General features: G+C 42.4%; 1 protein-coding gene across 3 annotated transcripts in view; it reads left to right on the plus strand.

Moving 5' to 3' along the window:
* TRAPPC8 (trafficking protein particle complex subunit 8) overlaps window positions 1-12,515 on the plus strand; it is an 85,120-nt gene extending 72,605 nt beyond the window's left edge. For 2 of the 3 annotated variants that reach the window (XM_004579569.4, XM_004579570.3), the window contains exons 23-29: window positions 47-115; window positions 208-266; window positions 1,392-1,565; window positions 3,176-3,277; window positions 5,839-5,984; window positions 9,767-9,856; window positions 11,477-12,515. In XM_004579569.4, coding sequence (XP_004579626.2) covers window positions 47-115; window positions 208-266; window positions 1,392-1,565; window positions 3,176-3,277; window positions 5,839-5,984; window positions 9,767-9,856; window positions 11,477-11,711 — 875 coding nt within the window. In that variant the 3' untranslated portion in view covers window positions 11,712-12,515. The remainder of the gene's footprint in view (window positions 1-46; window positions 116-207; window positions 267-1,391; window positions 1,566-3,175; window positions 3,278-5,838; window positions 5,985-9,766; window positions 9,857-11,476) is intronic. The other variant, XM_058677107.1, reaches the window with a different exon arrangement.
* The last annotated feature ends 8,751 nt before the right edge of the window (window positions 12,516-21,266 follow it).

Genomic DNA, 21,266 nt, shown 5'->3' on the forward strand with positions numbered 1-21,266 from the left:
ATAAACTGAGAAACAGTTTTGAAATTCTCTTTTTTTTTTTTCCTAGATGCCAGACTTGCCAGTAGGGAGAAAGGAAAGTTTTGCTTTAAAGCAGTAAGATGTAAGGAAAAAGAAGGTAAATTCATTTTACTTTCACACTTTCTTAACTGATCTTTTTTGTATGTTGTGTCAGTGGTATCATTAGTTTGTTCTTCCCTGTTTTTTTAGCTAATACAGAGTCTTCAGAAAAATATACCTTTGCAGATATCATCTTTGGAAATGAGCAGGTATGCAAGATAGCACACTAGTGCTTGATTTATTTCCAAGTTGTTTTGGACTGTGATTGTTTTTGGAAAACTGCAGCTTTTGTAATCTTCAACCAAAGGATGAATATCTTCTAATCTTTGTTGAGTTTGCAATCTACTACTTACATCTTGTAAAAAGCTTTAAATATTTAATTATTTAATATTAACATTGAGTCTATCATGTGACAAAAGTATTATTCTTGAAATTAAAAAGAATTGTGTAAGGGAACATTTCCTTCTAGTTCAGTGACCACAGTAAACATTTAGCTGTTAACTTTGATAATTTTGGTGTTTCTGAGACCTAAATAATAAACTTGTCCAGGAGTCACCTACAGCAATGTTTTCCAACTCTCAAAAATTGTACAGTCAAATCACTGGGTATTCTGATTTAGCTTAGCTGGGATTGAACTTGAGGTTCTTTACTGGGGTATTAGCCTGTAAATCCTAGTTTAATTTTCAGTATCAAGAACTTACATCTTGATATGGATGTTATGAAAACACAGGTTTTGCCCCTTACTTCTAAAACTCCAGGTCGTTATGCCTTGGGTAGAGATGAAAGTTACACATTTTTTAACAAGTCTCGCAATAATCTAAAGAGGTTCTTCGGCAAGTTGCCTGGAAAAATCCTGAATGTCTTGTGTAAAGTTCCATATTAATTGCACACTGGTGCTCTGTGCTCTTCTTGATAAGTAGAACCATCCTTATACTTCTGTACATCTTTTGTTACTTCCATTTGACTGTTAGGATTATCAGTTCACCATTTGAGGAAGCAGCTGTTCAGAAATATGGCCAAACTCCAAAAACACAGTGATTCCCAGACATGAATGACTTTTGAGCAGTTGAATTTAGCTTTCAGGACTTCAGTTACCTGTTTTGCTTATCCCTTCAAGATTTTTTAAAATTTCTAGATATATCAACAAGAGTACTAAATTATATGAAGATTGTATTTTTGTCATGTTTGTCATTAAATACTTTTGGTAATTTACTTATAGAAATATAAATTGTGGCAGGATATATTTGAGATTTAAATCTATGTAATACAAAGCAGTGCTTGATAGGACTTATCTAATGTTGATTATTAACTATTAAGTTACTTTCTTTCAACAGATAGTAAGTTCAGCAAGTCCATGTGCAGACTTCTTTTACAGAAGTTTATCTTCAGACTTGAAGAAGCCACAAGCCCAGTTGTCTGTACATACAGAAAAACGACCAGCAGAGGATGCTGTGAGGTTGATTCAAAAGTGCAGTGAGGTGGATCTGAATATTATAGTATTGTGGAAGGTATGCATTACTAAATAGATCTCACAGGTGCTTGATTGTTCAGCTCAAAAATAAATGTGTACTACTATTGTTTTTTTTTCCACTTAAAGATTCTGGTTTCTTATTTTATGTTGTTTTTAATATCAGATGACTTTTTGTATTGAATATAGCCTTTTTCCTTTCTTTGCATTGTAGCTTTTTTATGTCATGTACATGTATTATCTACCAAAACATGATTCTATACTGGAATTCAGTATCTTGTTCAAAAACACTTGAATTATGTGATCATGTTATAAGTTTGTGTTGTCTGATGTAAGAGCCATTGTAGAAACAAACTTAAAGTAAATGATCATTGCACATATTTTGAATTGATTCAGCTGTTCCAGAGTATTCTTTGTATTAAGCAGTGAGTTTTCAGATAAATCTTTGTATCAAAAAAAGTATTTATTTATTTACTTGAAAAGTAAAGAAAAGGAGATTACAGACCAGGCTGTGGTTTTCTGTCTACTGGTTCACTTCCTAACTGGCCACTGGACGATGGGCCAGACCAAAGGCTGGAACTCCATCCAGATCTTCCACTGCTTTCCCAGTCACATTAGCAGGGACCTGAATGTGCAATGAAGGAACCAGAATTCCAACAGGGCACCCATGTAAGAGGCCTGCATAGCAGGCAGCAGCTTAACCTGTTGTGCAGTAATGCTGTTCCCTACCCAGGGTGGTGGGGAAGGGTGAAGGATGGGACTTTTAAGTTTGGTAGGCGATTGGGTTTGCATTTAAAGTAAAATGGGTTTGTGTGAATTTCATATGAAGTATTGCTTAAATAATTTGATAACTTTATTATAGAAGGTGTTGTGCTAATAAGATGAGCTACACATTATTAGCTTAAAATAAAATACTCTTGAGGTTTAGAATCAAGGAGGTCTCATTTTCAGACTCAGTACCAGTACACCTTAATGTAAACCACCATGCATTAAATAAATGCATAATGGACTCTTAATATTTGTGACTGCTATTCCATGGCTGGCAACATCATTCTTTTTAAGTAAGTGTTTTTTTAAGAATTTATTTATTTATTCATTCATTCATTTGAAAGGCAGATTTACAAAGAGAAGGAGACACAGAGAAAGATCTTCCATCTGCTGGTCCACTCTCCAAATGGCTACAATGGCTGGGGCTGAGCCGTTCCAATGCCAGGAGCCAGGAGCATCTTCCAGGTTTCCACAAGGGTGCAGGGTTCCACGGACTTGGGCCATCCTCTGCTGCTTTCTTAGGCTATAAGCAGGGAGCTGGATCGGAAGTGAGCAGCTGGAACACAAAATTGTGCTCATATATGATGCTGGTGCTTGAAGGTAGAAGATTTTTCTGCTGAGGCAATTTGCTGGGCTCTTTAAGTAGTTCCTTAGGAGCTCTGGAGTATATTAGAAAAGGTTTCAAGATGTGTCTCTCTTACATATCAGTGTTATTTTGAGGCAAGACAGATTTTCGGGACAGGTGATTGCTTGAATAGTTTGGAGATGTAGACAGTTATGAGTCTTGATAGTTGGTATTAGCCATATTTCTACCTCCCATCAAACATTGTGTGGTTTTTTTGAAGTTACTGCCACACAGTAAAGTGTACTTTTATTTTATAGGCATATGTTGTAGAAGACAATAAGCAGCTTATTTTGGAAGGTCAGCATCATGTTATTCTTCATGCTATAGGAAAAGAAGCCTTTTCACAACCCCAGAAACAGGTAATGTCATGGTTTGCTTTGGGACTGTTCTCATAATTTGTATGGATTTTTGGTCTGGTATTTGTATTTTTGTAAAGGCATGATTGTTTCAGGTGTTTTATTATTGGGACTTAGGTCACAGACTGTTGACAGAAAGACTGATTGAAATTAAAAATGAAAATTAGTTTAAAATTTGTTAGCCTTTTTATTAAGAGTATTGTATCTATGATCTTAGGGTTTTTGTCTAGTAAATCGAGAATTCATAGCTAAGAAAAGAATTGATATGCTTAAGAAGGAAGGGAAATGTTCTCTGTATTTTGTTATTTATTGAACAGTGTCACACCATGACAGAACTCCAGGTGTGTACTGCAGCCAGTAAGAGGATGCTCTCTGGAGTTGTATGGCAACTGGCGATAGCTTTGACTGTGCTGCCTTATTTTTCCTAAATTCTATGTAAGCTCTTTTTTTTTTGTTCCTTTTTCTTTTTAATTTTGTTTGGAAGGCAGAGTTACAGCAATAGATGCTTCATCTGTTGTTCCGTTTCCCCAATGTCCACCAGAGGGTCTGGCAAAAGCCGGGAGTCAGAATTCCATCTGTGTCTTCCATGTGAGTGTCAGGGACCTAATTGCTTGGACCATATTTCTCCTCCGTCCTAGGGACATTAGCAGGGAGCTGGACCAAATGTGGATCAGCTAGGACACAAACCAGTGCTCACATGGGATGTCAGCATCACAGAGGGTGAACTAATACGCTGTGTACTATACCAGTGCCAATGCTGTTTAATGCTTTTGGAAACATTCTTAGTACATGTAAATGAAAATTTAAGCAGTGATCCCAATAATGATAGAATCCAATCTGATAGTGCATTATATTTATAAATAATGATTCTTACAATTGTAACTCCTCTTCCAATATTTTTGACCATTTTTTATTCTGATATAAAATTTTCGGGCTTACAGAATAAATGGGCAAGAATATTAAACAGGACTCCCTTATTCATTTTATGCAGCTATACAAGTGGTAGCAGTTTTTTCTATGTGTGTGTGTGTGTGTATGTGTGTGTGTATCATATATATATATATATATATACATCCATATATACATATATCCATCTATTTTTTCTTTAACCGTTTGCAAGCAGTTACTCTCAAGTAAATTGCAACGATCTTAGACCTTTGCTCCTACGTATTCCTAATGACAAAGATGGTTTCTTACATAATGACAAGTGACTACGTTTGCGAGGTTTAACATTGATGTGTAGTACTTTCATATTCAGATTACATTTGGTTATCATTAAAGGTTTCAATTATATCCGTACATCTATTTTTGTCTATGTAGAATCCAATTTAGGATGCTCTTTAATTGTCCAGTGTTGTTTAATTTGCAATTTTTTCTTATTATTTATTTACCATTGTTATTTTTGAAAAGCACAGTCCAGTTAATTTTAAGAATAGTACCTGTTTCTTTCTCATGATAACATTGAGAGTGTGTGTGTGTGTGTGTGTGTGTGTGTAAATAGCACATAAGTGGTACTATGACCTTTGCATACATCAGATAATATACATAATATTAATTTGTTTCATTGTTAGTGATGTGTCATTTAACTAAAGACAGTGTCTGCCATATTTCTATCCACACTGAAATTGCAGTCATGCTTTGCTTAAATTTATGAGTTCACTGATTTGATTGTTTCTGATTAATAAGCAACCATTAATCTTAAGTGCTTTAAAGCATTTTTCTTTAACCTGTGAATGGAGAATCTCAAGGTATTTTTACTATTTTAACAGATACATTTTGTACTTAAAATTTCTATAATGAAAAAATTTCAATAATGAACATATATTATCCCTATAAAATTAAATTTTATAGCATAACTTATTTAAGTTTTTAAAAACTTCACAATGTATTGGAGAATATATAAGACCTCAGAGAGCATTTCTAGTATTTTGCAACTTGAATTTAGCCGAGGATAAACTGAAAATACCTGTGAGGCAGTCTTTATAATAAACTGTCAAGGTGGGAAACCCACTACATGTCTGCAACCTGGAGAACTGAGCCAGGCCAAAGTTAGAAGCCAGGGGCTTCCTTTGGGTCTCCCACCTTGGTGGTTGGGATCCAAGCATTTGGACCATCTTCCACTGCTTTGAACAGGCCAGTAGAAGAGAGGTGGATAAGAATTGGAGCAGCTGGGACATGAACCAGATCCCATACAGGATACCAGCATCAAAAGCAGGAGCCTTACCTACTATGGCACAACACCTGCTGACAGGTGTTTTCCAACAGGAAATTAAATTTTAAAGTATTATGTAACTTATCTAAAATCAAAGAGTTAATATGTGAAGTTGCTGGAATTTAAATATAATTCAAGCACATTCTAAGTGGGAAATTAATAAATATTCCAGATCCTGATTTCTTTACCTTACATTAATAATTGCAATGATAGCAGCTGTTAAATAGTAACAGAAAAGGTACTTTAGTGTTCGTACTGTATATTATCTGTAACAAATTTAACTTTTGCTTGTATACAACTATTTTTTTTAAAACAAAATGGTGCTTGATTATCTTTTTTTTTTTTTTTTCAGGAGCCACCAGAAATGGAACTATTAAAGTTCTTCAGACCAGAAAACACTACAGTTTCCTCAAGGCCATCAGTAGAACAGCTTTCTAATCTCATTAAAACGAGTCTTCATTACCCAGAATCATTTAGTCATCCATTTCATCAAAAAAGGTTTGAGGGTTAATTTTATTTAAAATTTTTCTTCAGTGTACGCGCACACACACACACATATACACACACAAACACACCCCTTTAATTATTTAGGCAATTGTGTTAGTCAAATATTGGAGAAACTTGATTGCTTTTAATTAGAGAGTCAGAGAGAGAGAGAGAACCATCACTGCATGTGGTGATTTACTCTTCAGATGCTGCAGTGGCCAGCACTAGCCTAGGCAAAAGCCAGGAGACAGAAGCTCAATCCAGATCCCCACACGGATGGCGGGGAGACCCGGTGGTTTGATTCACTGCGGCTCTCTGCATTAGCAGGAAATTGGAGTCTGGAGCTGTAGCTCAAATCCAGGCGCTCTGTTGTGGAACCCAAGTATTGAAACTAGTGTCTTCTCGTGTTTAAGAAATTTAGAATAAGATTGAGTTTTTGGAAATTACTCTACTGTTTATTACAACTTCTAAAAATGGTGTTGTTACAGCTAAAGGTATAAAACATAGAGCAGGCATTGTGGTGAAGAGACAAGCCGCAGCTGGTGACACTGGCATCCCACAGCAGAGCGTCAGTTCTAGTTGCAACTGCTCAGCTTCTGATCCAGCTCCCTGCTGACGTGTCTGGGAAAGCAGTGTGATGACCTTAGTACTTGAGCTTTTGCCACTACGTAGGAGACCCAGATGGAGTTTGGGGCTCATGGCTTCTGCCTGGCCCAGCCAAAGTGGTGTCTGAGAGATTCCCTGTCTCTGCCTCTCAAGTAAGTAAGCAAGTAAACCATTAACAAAAATGTGCAGTGCCCGAGCCACCTCTGAGGTACTTGACATTTCCTTTTGGAGAACAGATTTATTATTAACTCAAACAGAAGGAAACTTGTTACATTTTCTTTTATTTTGGATATAAAACTTAGGGGTAATTGCAACATGGATTCAGGATTTATTAGTTTAAATTTAGATGCTGTCATTTACCTAAGATATATTAAGTGATAAACTTCATGAAGAATGATACTGGTAAATATCACTGGTAATTGTAATAAATAGTAAGTTGAGTATATAAACTTGACAATCTAAAAGTGAAAAGTCCCACGTAAGATGATATGTTGAGAGGATGTCCGTTTCTGACTTAACATGGAGAGGATCCTGTAACACTAGGCTGTGGGTGATGGTTAATTTATGTGAATTTCATTAAAATAATGCCCCATAGCATAGACCTGAGACATGAGGTAAGGAAAAATTATCCCATGAAGAAGACTGAAAAGAACTCAAAGAATTAGGATAAAAAGATCATCAGGGCCTGGAGTGGTAGCCTAGCGGCTAAAGCCCTCACCTTGCATGCAACGAGATCACATATGGTTGCTGGTTTTAATCCCAGCAGCTCCACTTCCCGTCTAGCTCCCTGTTCATGGCCTAGAAAAGTGGTCGAGGACGACCCAAAGCCCTGGGATCCTGCACCCATGTGGGAGATTAGTTTTGGACTAAAGGAGGAGTTTTGTGAGTATTTAAACACAGAAAGACCAAAGTAAGGAGAAATTGTACAAGTTTACACATTGTGGCCTGCCTCCACTTTAGGGAGTATTTTAAGTAGCTGAGTTTATTGCTTGGTGTGATGTAGGGCATAGCAGAGAAAGCTGTAGGGGAATAAATAAAAGTGAAAATATGGGATAACTGCTTAAAAGGGTAAAAAGTGACATGGTAAAGATGCACAGGTGTGCTGGGCAAAACTGAGACCTGTACAGAGACTTATATTTCAAAAGGAACTTTAGTAGTACTGCTTTGAAACTCTGGATGTGAAATACAACATGCAGAGAAGTGCTAAAACAATAATGTATGACCATAGTAATTTTTCACAAAGGTATCCAGATTATCACCTCTGCTCAAGGAATGGAACAGGGCTGGCATCTTGGAAGCACCCCTCCCCCGCATTTTCCTTTCTAGTCACTTCCCTGTTCATCTGCAGGATTGACCATTCATGTCTTTGCTCCTTATTTACAACTGCATGCTTTTCTGTGGAGTTTTTTGAGCCTTATTATATAAGTGGAATTTTATAGACTATATTCCTTTTATATCTACTTTCTTCCACTTAATATTTTCTTATAAAGAGTGTACCATTTCATGAAGCGGTAAGATTGTCATTGCCATATGACTATATTTGAATATACCAGAATTGTTCTGCTGTGGAGAAACTTTTGGATAATTTTTGCATTTTAACTATTTTGGAATCTGTTGCTGTGAGTAGTCTTGAATGTTTTGGCTGTTAAATGTGTTCTTGCCTATAACATTTTTTTTGTTAATATAATATGCATACATCCCTTGTTAGCATGTGGAAATTTCTTCTGCCCTTCACCTTTAGCAGTATGTACTTTAAATATGCATAAGAATCCTTTTTGATATCTAGGTCTTAACCTTGCCCAGTACTCACTTTCTGTGACCCCATCTGACACAGATATGCATTGGGTCACCAGGGGAAATGTAAGAAACACAGAGGCTAGGTGTATTTTGCACCCTGAGTATCCAGCATGTTCAGCCTGTGGCAAAGGTTTGGCATCTAGATTTTCTAAAGTTCTCCAGGTGAGTCTGATGCATAACCACAGAAAGAAGAAACTTTCATATTTTTCACATTTATAATGACTGTACTAGCCTTGGCTTTGCATACATGTGCAATGTGAATTCCACAGCATTGCTTGTTGTCTTAACTGTTCTATTTTATTCATATTTACCAAACTTCTCTTGCTTCATGGACATCCTGAATATTGTAGACTGCATTTTCCATGAGTGTTTTAAAGATCCTAGCCTTCATATATGCATAGGTTATATTCATTTCTTATTGACTTGTTTATTTAAATTAAGGTTTATTTGAAAGACAGAGTGCCAAGGTCAGAGAAATAGTGATAAAGACGTCTTCTATCCCCTGCTCCATTTTTTAAAAGACAGCAACAGCTAGGGCTGGGTCAGATAAAAAATGGGAGGCAGGAACTCTTTCCCATCTGGGTGGCAGAGGCCAAAATACTTGAACCATCTTCTGCTTTCCCAAGCACACAGCTACACTCAGACTGACACTCCAACCGTCCAGTACAGATGCCAGTGTCATGGTGATTTCACAGCTGCGCCACAGTTCTGGCCTCTCTTGGGTTCTGGATTTGAAGTCTCACCCCTCTGTTCACATTTCCTCTTCTCTTACTGCTTGTCCATTTGCTAGGTTTTGATCATTTATTAATGATGAAGCAATATCAGAAACCAGGTTAATTGAGTACATGTGTCCACTTGAGAGAAATTTTATAACTTACACAGAAATAACTTTCAGGTTCCCCAAAATAGATTGGCTTTGTGGGGTTAGATAGGAAAGCAAATGTCAATTCAGGACAAGTTCTTAACAACTGAATGAGTTTTCAAGTGAGTGTAAAAGCAATGCAATCAGGCGTAGCAATTAAGACAGCACTCGGTATCAGAGTGCCTGTATTTGAACTTGGTCCTACTTCCAAGTCCAGATTCCTGATTATGTATACCCTGGGAGGCAGCAGGTGATGGCTCAACTACTTGGGTCCCTACTAGCCCACACGGGAGACGGATTGAATCATGGGCTCCAGTGCTTGGCCTGGACAGCCTCAGCCTTTGCAGTCATTTGGAAAGTAAACAAATGCATGGAAGATTGGGGTGTGTGTGTGTGCGTGAGAGAGAGAGAGAGAGAGAGAGAGAGAGAGAGAGAGTGTGTGTCAGGCTTTTAGGTTAAAAAAGAAGAAAAGTTAATTTTCAGAAAAGCAGGTGCAAACTAACTCTTTGTTTCTTTTTTCCTTCCACAGCCTTTGTTTGGTACCGGTTACCCTTTTGCTTTCCAACTGTTCTCAGGCTGATGTAGATGTAATAGTTGATCTTCAGCATAAAACAGCAAGGTACAGATTATTCTAATGAAAGTTTGTTTTGTGGCTTTTGTTGTTCTAAATAATTTTAGAGCAATTTGATGTTTTTAATTGTATAAATAATTATCTAATGTGGATAGAGAAAGTTTACTCAAAACATCCCTTGATTTTGTATGTGTGCCATAAAAGTTTTGTAGAAGTAGAAGTACTATAGACACTAACCTTGATTTTGTATGTGTGCTATAAAAGTTTTGTAGAAGTACTATAGAGATAGTAAATGTTAAAGTTTTTATTTCTCGATTATAAAATAATACTTAAAAAAATCTGGATCCATACTCCCATGTCTGACATTCCTAAAGCTAGATGTTTGTTGACATTTAGAAATATTTGATTTTTCAAAAAAAATCGTTTATAGCATATGCTGTAATATATCTTAAATAAGATTTTGGCAGTTATTTGATCTCCAGATACATTGTAAGTAAGTTCAGTTATGTGTATCATAACTTAATTAACTAATGCCTTTAATAGGTAGTGGGTTGTTTTCCATTTTTCAGCCTTATAAACAATTTTTTTTTCATTTTTAGAAATCTGTACTTGATCTTAGCCAAAAGGCTGAGAAGCAATTTTTTTTTAACTTATTTTTTCAATCTGTTTTTTCAGTCTGTCAGGGTTATAGAAAGAAGGAAAGAGCAAGAGAGATCTATCCACTGGCTCATTGCTTCTCAACCTTTTGGCTAAGATTAAGTGTAGTATCCACTGGCTCACTCCCCAGATGACCACAGTGGGCCAGAGCTAAGTTGGTTGGAGGCTGGGAGCCAGGAGGTTCTTCTGGGTTTCCCACATGGGTTCAGGGACCCAAGTACTTGGTCAACTTCTGCTACTTTCCTAGGCCATTTAACAAGGAGCAGGATTGGAAGTGGAGCAGCTGGAACTGGAACTGGTGCCACAGGTGGAAGATTAGTGTGCTATGCTACCACACTATGCTGGGCCCCAATTTCAGTATTGTGAACACATTTCTTTTTTTTTTAAGATGTGTTTATTTTTATTGCAAAATTGGATACATAGAGAGGAGTCAGAGAGGAAGATCTCCTCATCCTCTGATTCAGTCTCCAAGAGTGCACAACAGCTAGAGCTGAGCTGATCTGAAGCCATGAGCCTGGAACTCCTTCCGGGTCTCCCACATGGGTATCCCGTCCCAAGGCTTTGGGCCATTCTTGACTGCTTTCCCAGGCCACAAGCAGGGAGCTGGAAGGGAAGTGGGGCTGCTGGAATTAGAACCAGTGCCCATATAGGATCCTGGTGTGTTCAAGGCGAGGACTTTAGCCACTAGACTATGGCTCCAGGCCCCCAACACATTTATTTTTTATATATGAATAATTAAGGAATTAAAAGCTCAGATTTAAAATCAGGTTTCACTATTTACTAGATGTAAGAATTAAGTGGATAATCCACTATTAGTGTTATGCCTACAAATCATTAATAAATATTAGCTGTTATAGTAATAGCAGTAGCATTGTTATGGTTAATAAATAACAACTTCATAAAACAATTGCTAGAAATAGAATTGTTGAATGTAAGGAATGTCTATGGGACTTTAGGGAGAGAATTATTACAGGGAAAACACTGTAACTTACCATTTTCCTCCTCCCTTAGTTCAGAAACAGTGGAAATCCATGGATCATTCACATGGCTTGGACAAACACAGTATAAATTTCAGCTTAAAGGCCAGGAGATGCACAGTTTGCAGCTGAAAGCATGCTTTGTCCATACGGGTGTCTATAACCTTGGTACTCCTAGAGTATTTGCCAAGCTGTCGGACCAAGTCACAATGTTTGAAACAAGTCAGCAGAACTCCATGCCTGCCTTGATCGTCATCAACAGCGTATGACAGCTTGCAAGTTTGTGCTGAAATCCAAAGGAATCAGTTTAATTTGCTGAATGGGTTTTACAGCAGTATGTGAAATGCCTAACTTGTTACAGAGGTTGGAGTCTGATCACTGCAGAAATCTTTGACTTGCCATTCTGTTGAGGATGTAAAGCACATCGGACTGAGAATATGTGTTATTTTTTTGTTTATTATTTCTTAATCCCTGGTAATAATTTACATGCTCATAATACAGAATTTCAACTACCCATGTACCTCATTAAGTCCCGTCTTGAAAAAGAATGTCTGGGTCTACTCTTACAACTTGTCAATGGCATATGAATAATCAGAGATGATTCTGAGGAAAGAAAGACTTTTTTGGGGAAGTTCTCCTGTTCAGCTATTAGTTTATAAATTCCAGCTCTACTGTGAAATTCTAGAGTGTTAAATCCAAATTTTTCCATGTTCACAAAATTCTCTAAAATCTGTTTTGAACTTTGGTTATAGAGTCTTCATATTTCAGTATCTGGTGGTCCCCATGGCTTATTATACACAACTTTGTAAAAAGAAAACTTTTTTCTGATACTTTGAATATAGTTTTGAAAGAGTTTGACTTTCCTCCCATTCATCTCAGTATAGAATGCACTATTTCACAATATGAGATTTTTGTCATTAAAATTATCATATTCTTACTATATAACTTTAACAATTGAGTTGATCTGTTTAAAGGATTGATGCTCAAGTTAATTAAAAAAGTCAGCTTTTCAAAATGTATTATATTTATAACAAATGTACTGTAAATAGAATAAAGACATGCTATTCACTGTATGGATTTAGTGGTTGTCTTTTTTAAAACCTGGGTTTCTGAGAGTTTAATATATTTTCTACTTAAAATAAATGCCAACTATATGATTATAGCAAGTCCCAGCCCAATTTTCTGAGAAAGCTTTATCATCATTTCAAAAGTGAACGTATAGTCTTTGTTTTATTTATTTATTTATTGTTCTTTTTGTTTTTAAAAAGTTAAATATTTGAGAAGGAGAGAGAGAGAAACGCAGATAAAGTTTCCATCTGCTGGTTCACTCTTCGAATGCCTGCAGCTGCTGGACCAGGCAGGGCTGACACTGGTGTTAAGGATTCAGTCAAGTCTCCCACATGGGTGGCAGGAACTTGTATTCCTTGAGCTGTCATTACTACTGCGTCTCAGGATCTGCATTAGCAGGACACTGGAGTTTGGGGCTGGACATGGTTATCCAATCCAGGCATCCAATCCAAGCATCCAATCCAGTGAGATACAGGGACTTGTATCTACAACTGCAGATGATACCTGCCTCTAGTCTTTGGTCTTTTTAAAGTCAGACTTAGAGAGGGAGAGGGGACGACAGAGACAGATATCTTCCATCATTGAATTCACTCCTCAAAGACCACAATAGCTAGGAATGGGCCAGGCCGAAGCCAGGAGCTGGGAGCTTCATCTGGGTCTCCCACATGCGAAGCTGGGATCCAAGCACTTAAGCCATCTTCAGCTTTCTCCAGGCTATTAGCAGGGGTGGCTTAACTATCTACACCATAAGGGTCCCTCATATATGTTCTTAAAGTTACTTGTGGATTTGTTTTATGCTTTGTTACAAACTCAGACTATCCATTTATATCTTAGTTTTTAAAAAAGGAAGATCAAAGTGTATTGAACCTGTTGTAAATAACTGCAATGCAGAATCTGATGCTGAGAATGGGTTGTTAGACTCGGGGTTGCCCTGCCTGGGTCCTTACGCACTCCTGAGTGGTGGGTGCCAGATCTGTGAGCCCAGGGAGTGCAGGTTCTAGTGGGGCCAAGGTCACCTGGCCTGGGTCCTTTGGCCCACCTGCATGGTGGGTGCCAGGTCCATGAGGCCTGGGTATGGGGATTTTAGGGGCCTGGGTGGGGGTTGCAGGGGGTCTGGGGGATGGCAAAATGAGGGCTCATATCGGGCCTCCTCAGAGGAGATGATGGAGCACTGGATGGAAAGACCATATGCACATGGAGGATATGGCAGCCCATTGGAGCCTGCAGAGGAAAGCTGGTACCAGAGCACAGGAAGGAGAGCAAAACAAACTGGATGACTTCCCCAAACCAGCGATGCCAGCAAATATCTGGGCAAATGGAGACTCTTAGGTCGACTATGTCAGCCAGTGGATATTGGAAGGATATCCCCATCCTTGAATCTGCGAGATTGACAGCATTTCAGAAGTATCAAAACCACTTAAGCGGAACTCTCAGAACAAGCTCCTCATCAGGGAGGCTTGGCTGATATCAGGTGCCTGTTCCCCATTGCTGTGTCCTGGGGCGGTTGGGAGGTTGAGTGGGGCTTCTCTCCTTTTTTCTCCCTTCCCCCCAGGTACAGGAAGAAGAAAATTTGGAAACAATGCTGTCACCCACTTTTCCCTAACCCTCAGTTCCTCCCATGTTGATCAACTATGCAAACATCATCTAAAATTAAAAAGTGTAAGACAAAAATAATTGTAATTTCATAGTTTTTTTTTTTTAACTGTAGATAGGCCTGGCACAGTACACTAGCAGCGAAAGTCTTCACCTTGCACATGCTGGGATCCCATATGGGCACTGGTTGTTATCCCAGCAGCCCCACTTCCCATCCAGCTCCCTGCTTGTGGCCTGGGAAAGCAGTCAAGAATGGCCCAAAGCCTTGGGACACTGCACCTTCTTGGGAGACCCGGAAGAGACTTCTGGCTCCTGGCTTCAGACTGGCTCAACTCCAGCCATTGTGGCCATTTGGGGAGTAAATCATTGGATGGAAGATATTCCTGTCTCTCCTCTTCTCTGTGTAGCTAACATTCCAATAAAAATAAATCTTAAAAAAAAAAAAAACTATAGTAGAGTTTGAGCCTTCACATTGGCATAAACTGCACTAATTCCTCTGGCTAGACCCATTGTCATCCAGTCTGGTACAGAGACGGCAAAGCAGAACAGCCACAAAGTCTGGATGTGTTTGTTTAACAACAAATTTCCAAAATACTAACCCAGTATTTTCATTTTGCTTGAGCTGGGATGGAGGGGCGGGCCTCTGGTCCCAGGAACTTGCAGCTCCTGCATCGAATGCTCCACATCTGTCACCTGTTACCTGATCTCTCCAGGACGCTGCGGGCGAGGCCTGAAACGGGGCGTGGTTGGCCAGGACCAATAGGGCGGGGCGTGTCCGATGGGGGCGTGGCCCCATGCGGTAGTCACGTGCTCCCGGCAGCCTGCGGCGGCGGATCCGGCCAGCAGGGCGGCGCCACTGGCGGGGCAGGCCTCCTCCCTGTGGGCCCCGGGCGGTCGCGGGGGCAGCGGGTCGTGGCGCGGGACGCCCGGGTGTTCGGGGCGTGCCAGCCGGAGCGAGCAGACGGGGAGCCCCGGGAGCGCCTGAGGGGCGGTGTCGGTGAGTTTCTCGCGGCCGAGCCGTGCCGCCGGGGTCCGGGCTGGTGCTCGGGGAGCCCCGGGAGCGCCCGCAGTGGAGGGACGTGGGCTTCTCGAAGCGGCTGTGGGGACGGTGGTCCGGCAGGGTCGTGGCTCCGGGACGCCGCGCGGGGCTGGGGGCTTCTGGGCGGGAGGAAGGTGCGGAAAGTGGCCGAGCGGGGCCGTGTGTGCGGGCACGGCCCTGGGGTTCGGGTCTGTGCGGGGCGCGCGTCGCGGGCACCTGCCTGGTCCTCAGCCACGGCTCGTGGGCGTCCGTGGTAACTTCTCAGTTTCTTTGTGACGAGACGAGGACTGCTGCACAGTGGGAGTCACGGGTTGCCCGTGAGACCGTTTGTTTTCACTCTGTCCCATGCGGTTGGCTCCACGAGCGTGAGGGAATGGCAGAGGGGATTCAGAAAGAGTGCAAGGGCCAGCTGCGCTGCAGCCGCAGGAGGAGCGGCTGTCCTGATTTCAGTTAGTATTCATCTCATGAGAGCTGTTACTGGGCAGAGAGTTGCAAGGTTGAACCTGTGGCTGATAGATTCTACAAGTGCAGCGACCAAGCTTTTCTAACTAGTTCAGCATCAGCTTCAGAATGGGCGATGTGTTTTTCCTGAAAAGTTGAGGGATTTCAATCAGAAATATGGAATATAAGATGCATTGTGAATAGCGGATTTGGAACATCTTGTGTTTATTGAACATGGTGGGAAGTACTTTATAGCTTTGTTTTGGGGTCTAACTCTTCCTGTCTCTCTCTCTCTCTTTTTTTTTTTTTTTTTTTAAGATTTTAGATATTTATTGCAAAGTCAGATATACAGAGAGGAGGAGAGACAGAGAGGAAGATCTTCCATCCGATGATTTACTCACCAACCGTGGGAACTGAGCCAATCCGAAGCCAGCAGCTCGAGGTTCTTCTGGGTCTCCCACGTAGGTAGCCCGTCCCAAGGCTTCGGGCCGTCCTCGACTGCTTTCCCAGGCCACAAGCAGGGAGCTGGATGGGAAGTGGAGCTGCTGGGACTAGAGCTGGTGCCCATATGGGATCCCAGGGCGTTCAAGGTGAGGACTTTAGCCGCTAGGGCACTGCAGTGAGCCCTCTTTCTCTCTCCTTCTTTCCTTCTTTGCTCATTCTTTTCTTTTCCTTTTCTTTCCTTCTCTCTCTTTCTTTTCAGGTTTATTTATTTTTATTGGAAAGGTAGATTTACACACTGAAAGGGTGACAGAGAAAAAGATCTTCAGTCTATTGGTTCAGTCCTCAAAAGGCCACAAAGGCTGAAGCTGAGCTTATCTGAAGCAAGGAGCCAGGAGACGCCTCTGGGTCTCTCATGTGGGTTCAGGGCCCCAAGAATTTAGGCCATCCTCCACTGCTTTCCCAGAAGAAGTAGGGAGCTGAATTGAAAGAGAAGCAGCTGGAATAAAAATAGAAACCCATATGGGATCCTAGCACTGCAAGATGAAGGATTAGCCGCTTAGCAGTCCTGTGGCCCCTCTATTGCTTTCTACAGAATAAACTTTAAGGTTTCAGGTATTAAGGGGTGCGGAAGGGAGGCACTAGCTCAGCCCTGTTGTGTGGGGTAATCCACTAACTAAATGCTTTTTATTATTTTTTTTAATTAATGAATTTTGAAGGGTTGCAGAGAGGAGAGAAGACAGGGCTTTCATCTACTGATTCACTCCCCAGTGGGCCACAATGATGAAAGCTGGTTCAGCAACCAGAAACCACTTCTGGGTGGAAGGAGTACAATAATTTGGATGATCTGCCACCACTGTTCCCAGGATGTTAACAGGAAGCTGCATTGGGAGTAGATCAGTTGCAACAGGAACCTGTGGCCATACGGAATGTCATTCTCTAATTTTATTATGTTTATCTTAATTGAAAGGCATTCAGAGAAGAAAATAGAAAGAAAGAAAGAAAGAAAGAAAGATAATGTTCTTCCCTCTTGTTCTTTCGCCAAATTGCCAGGACAGCCAGAGCAGGGCCAGTTTGAAGCCAGAAGCTTCTTCCACATCTGCCATGTGGGTGGTGGGGTCCAAGGATTTGGGCCATCTCTCACCACCCTCTGAGGCATTGCAGCAGGGAGCTGGGTTGGAAGTGGAGTAAGAGTTTCAAGGACTTACAGTGGCACCCGTAATTGATGCTGACATTGAAGCCTGCAGTTTGACAGGGCATTATACTGTGCCTGCCCAAGCAGGCTACTTTCTAAGTAGATCATTGTGTATGGTTTGTAAATATTGTTTTAAGATACAAATGAGAAGCCAACTTTGTGGCCTAGTGGGTATAACTGCCACATGCAACACTGGCACCCCATCTAGGTGATGGTTTGAATCCTGCTATTCTGCTTCTGACACAGATGCACCTACTAACGGCTTGGCTAAAATAGCAGCAGATGGTCCAAGTGCTTGGACCACTGAGACCCATGTGGGAGACCTGGAAAAAAACTCCTGGCTTTGGCTTTGCCGAGTCCAGCCATTGTGGCCATCTGGGGAGGCAACCAGCAATAGAATGATGTGATTTCTCCCGCTGTCTCTCTCTCTTTCAATTAAATAAATGATTCTAAAACAGAAAAAATCAAGGAGTTAGTACAGTACTGACTGCACCCATCAGCAACCCTTATCTGAAGAGTCTGGTGGCGAGAGTTGGTTTGGGCCACTTGGAGTAGACAGTCTCAGCTTGATGTGCTGGCCTCCCATATGAGTGCCAGTTGGTGTGCCAGCTGGTCCACTTGCTGCCTAACTCCTTACTGACATCCTGGGAAACAGCAGAGGATATGGGCTCAAGGCCTAGAAATCCTACGGCCACACTGGAGACCGACTGTGAAGCTTCTGGTTTCATTCTTCAGATTGGCTCAGCTCCAACCACCGCAGCGGTTTAGGAAGCGAACCAGTGGATGGAAGGATCTCACTGTCTCACCTTCCCTCTCTGTTGCACTTTTGCATTCCAGATGGCAAGTAGTAAATCTTATTTTAAAAATATATGTTCACTAGAAAAATATGTATTCACTAGGAGAGGGAGAGACAGTGAGAAAGTTCTGTGTCCACTGGTTTGCCCCCCAAGTGGTTGCTTGGCCAGAGTTTAGGTGATCCGAAGTCAGGAGCAAGGCTTCTTCCAGGTCTCGCATGCAGATGTGGGTTTCCAAGGCTTTCGGCCTTCCTCTACTGCTTGGACAGGTCACAAGCAGGGAGCTGGATGGGAAGTGGAGTAGCCAGGACACAAAATGGTGCCTATATAGAATCTTGGCACATGCAAGGTGAATATTTAGCCAGTAGGCCATTCTGGGCCCAAAAGCAACCGATCTTTAAATAACTGACTATCTTTCCCTACCTTCATGAGCATAGGACTTGAGCCATAGCTGTGGACTTGTTGCTCTGCATGTTGGCACATCAATATTTTTAGAAGATTTTTACTTGAAGAGCCAGCGCTGTGGCCTGGCACGCTAAGCCTGCTTTGTGGCACCGGGGACCTTTTTTAGTGGCAGCGGCCTCACTTCCAAACCAGCTCTCTGCTGTTGTGCCTGGAAAAGCATCAGAGGCTGTTTCAAGTCCTGTACTCCTTCATGTTTCTGGGAGATTTGGCGGAAGCTCCAGGCCCCTGGCTTCAGACTGACCCAGCTCTGGCTGCTGTCATCATTTGGGGAGTGATCCAATGGTGAATGGAAGATCTTTATCTCTCCTACTCTTTCCATGAAACTGCCTTATAGTTATTAAAAACCAAAACAACAAAAAGTAGATCTTTGTAATCAGAAAAAAGATCCTTATTTGAAAGGCAGAATTGCTGGGAATGAGAGAGAGGCTGAGCTCTTTCATCTGCTGGTTCACTCCTAAGATGGCAGGAAGGGGCTAGGCTGGACCAGAGTGAAGCCAGAGATCATCAGCTTAATGCATGTCACCCATGTGTTGGGCAGTTGGTCAGGCACCTTGTTTTTCATTTCCCGCTTGCCCATGCCAGGTAGCAGGGAGCTGGATTGCAAGAGGGGTAGCTGGAACTAGACTCAGTGCCCATGTGGGATGCTGGCACCCTAGAAGATGTCTCCCTGACTTGCGGTGTCACCGTGCTGGTTCCCAGAAATTCCCTTTTCTGTGAACCCCCTCCGCCTCCCATTCCGTACCCACACTCAAGCAGAAAATGGCTTGCTATGTGATCTGTGAGGGACTCATTGAAGGATTCTACAGATACTACACCGACCAGTTTCGGGATGTCAGAAACTTTATTAGGACCTTGTCCACCTAGTCTTGTGAACACTATAAATTTCTTCAGTCTCTGGAAAGTGCGTAGCGCGTCCTGGTGGACCTTGTCTTGCTGCTTGTGCTGCAGCTTGCTCTTGGCGTTGGTTTTCTTCAGATCTTCTTCTGTAGACATTTATTGTGAAATGGTCGACTTTTCTTCTCACTCCATGAGTGATACAGTGCACTGCTTCTCTTTGTCTTCCAAAGCAGAAGGCTGTAACGCCCTTTTGTGTGTCTACTGAGCTGGCCTCTTGAAGCTTTTCTACGTTGCTTACATGAGGCCACCTGTGGTTGAGTCCTTTCCACTTTCTTAGTGTGTAAAACTAGCCTCTCCTAGCTATGCCTCTACTATGAGAATGGCATGAGGTGAGCCAGTACATTGTCTTGGCCTGTTCATTGGTTTATCTTCTTGCCAACAAATTGTGAGTTAAAGTTGGCAGATGACATATGGCCAAATCCAAATTTCTTCAAAATGTCCCCTTGGACAGATAGGAGACAACTCACTCAGTATACCTTCCAAGGTGTACCGAGGAAACAAAGTTCATTTTGCTGATCAGCTCCGTGAAGCATGCAAAAGATTTGTCCATGAAGCTCAGTGGTCAAGGAATGATCCTAAGTGCTGAGGGTGGTCTTCTGTGTTTGAGGTGTCGGAGTTGCATGTCCAACTCCCTGGTTGTTGGGTGAGTCAAGGGGATGGCGGTGGGGGTGTTGAGACGGGGGTTTCTTACCAAGCTTGGGGAGCAGATGGATTGTGGGAAGCGAGCTGGGCGGCCCTGGCCTCTGTGCCATCTTGGTGTTTCAGGCTGTCTGGCTGGCTGCATGGAGAGTGCCTGAGAGATGGCTGCTGGCTGTGGGGGTCTTCTCCTTGGTCTTGGGTGTGCATTTGGTGTTTGGGTGCAGCCGGGCCCTGGGCACCTTGCACCCCTTGAGCCTGCCCCAGCAATGGGATGTTGGAATGCTGCCTTTGGCACCAGTAGGGTCTCTGCTGATAGCAGGGTGGGAGCCTTGGCCAGCCTTGTAGGCCAGCGAGGTGGGGCCTGGCCTTCCCAGGTGGGTCCTGGCCTTCCCAGGTGCTGTCAGAGCCCTCTGTGTCGCTGGTGAGGTGACCCTGTGGGAGATGGCGTCGAGGAGCCCTGCGTCGCGGGCAGCACCGGGAACGGCCCCTCTGGGCCAGATACGTGCTGCCGCGCAATGCAGCTCCAATGGGGCCTGTGATGTTGGATGCCTGCATAGCCTTCCGGCTCTGTACCACGTTGAATTCCACAGACTCGCCGTCTTCTAGGCTTGGTAGGAACTTCCTGGACTTGTGGTTTTGAATGGTGGTCTGGTGGTCAAAGAAGTCTTTTGTGTCATGTTGGCTGATGAAGCCATTTCTGATCTTCACCTTGGACCATTTAATGGTTCTTTGAACCTTGGTGGTGATCAGCTTCTTGTCACCCTTTGTGGAGGGCTTCTGCTCGGGGTTGGAGGGCAGCTGCTGCTGCTGGGTCTCGGTGTCGGCTTTGGCCTTGCCTCTCTGGGTGTTGGTGCAAGTGGCCAGGGCCAGCTGTGTCATCATGGGCTGCTCCCCCCAGGGCATCAGTGTCCCCGGGCCAGCAGCATCGGCAGTGCTGCACAGGGCTCTCAGGGGTCTGCTCTCTGCTCCCACTCCCAGTTGAACTGCAGCCAGTCCGTCTGCTTCAGGCAGGGCTTCAGGCAGGTGAGAATCTTGGGCCTGTGGAGGATGGTAGTTGTCCCTGTCGCACTCCTGGCTGAACATGTCTTGCAAGCTCTGCAGTGAGCTCTGCAGGGCCTGTTCCTGCAGGTGTTTCTGTTGCATGGTCAGCAGCAGTTCATCTTTCTCCTGCTGGAACACTAGGATCTGCTTCAGGACAGCCTCTGTGGCACTGAAGAGCTGCTGGGATTGGTCTTCTTTTTCTTTCAGCAGC

Source organism: Ochotona princeps, chromosome 18 (assembly GCF_030435755.1).
Source record: "Ochotona princeps isolate mOchPri1 chromosome 18, mOchPri1.hap1, whole genome shotgun sequence".
NCBI classification, from domain to species: Eukaryota; Metazoa; Chordata; class Mammalia; order Lagomorpha; family Ochotonidae; genus Ochotona; species Ochotona princeps.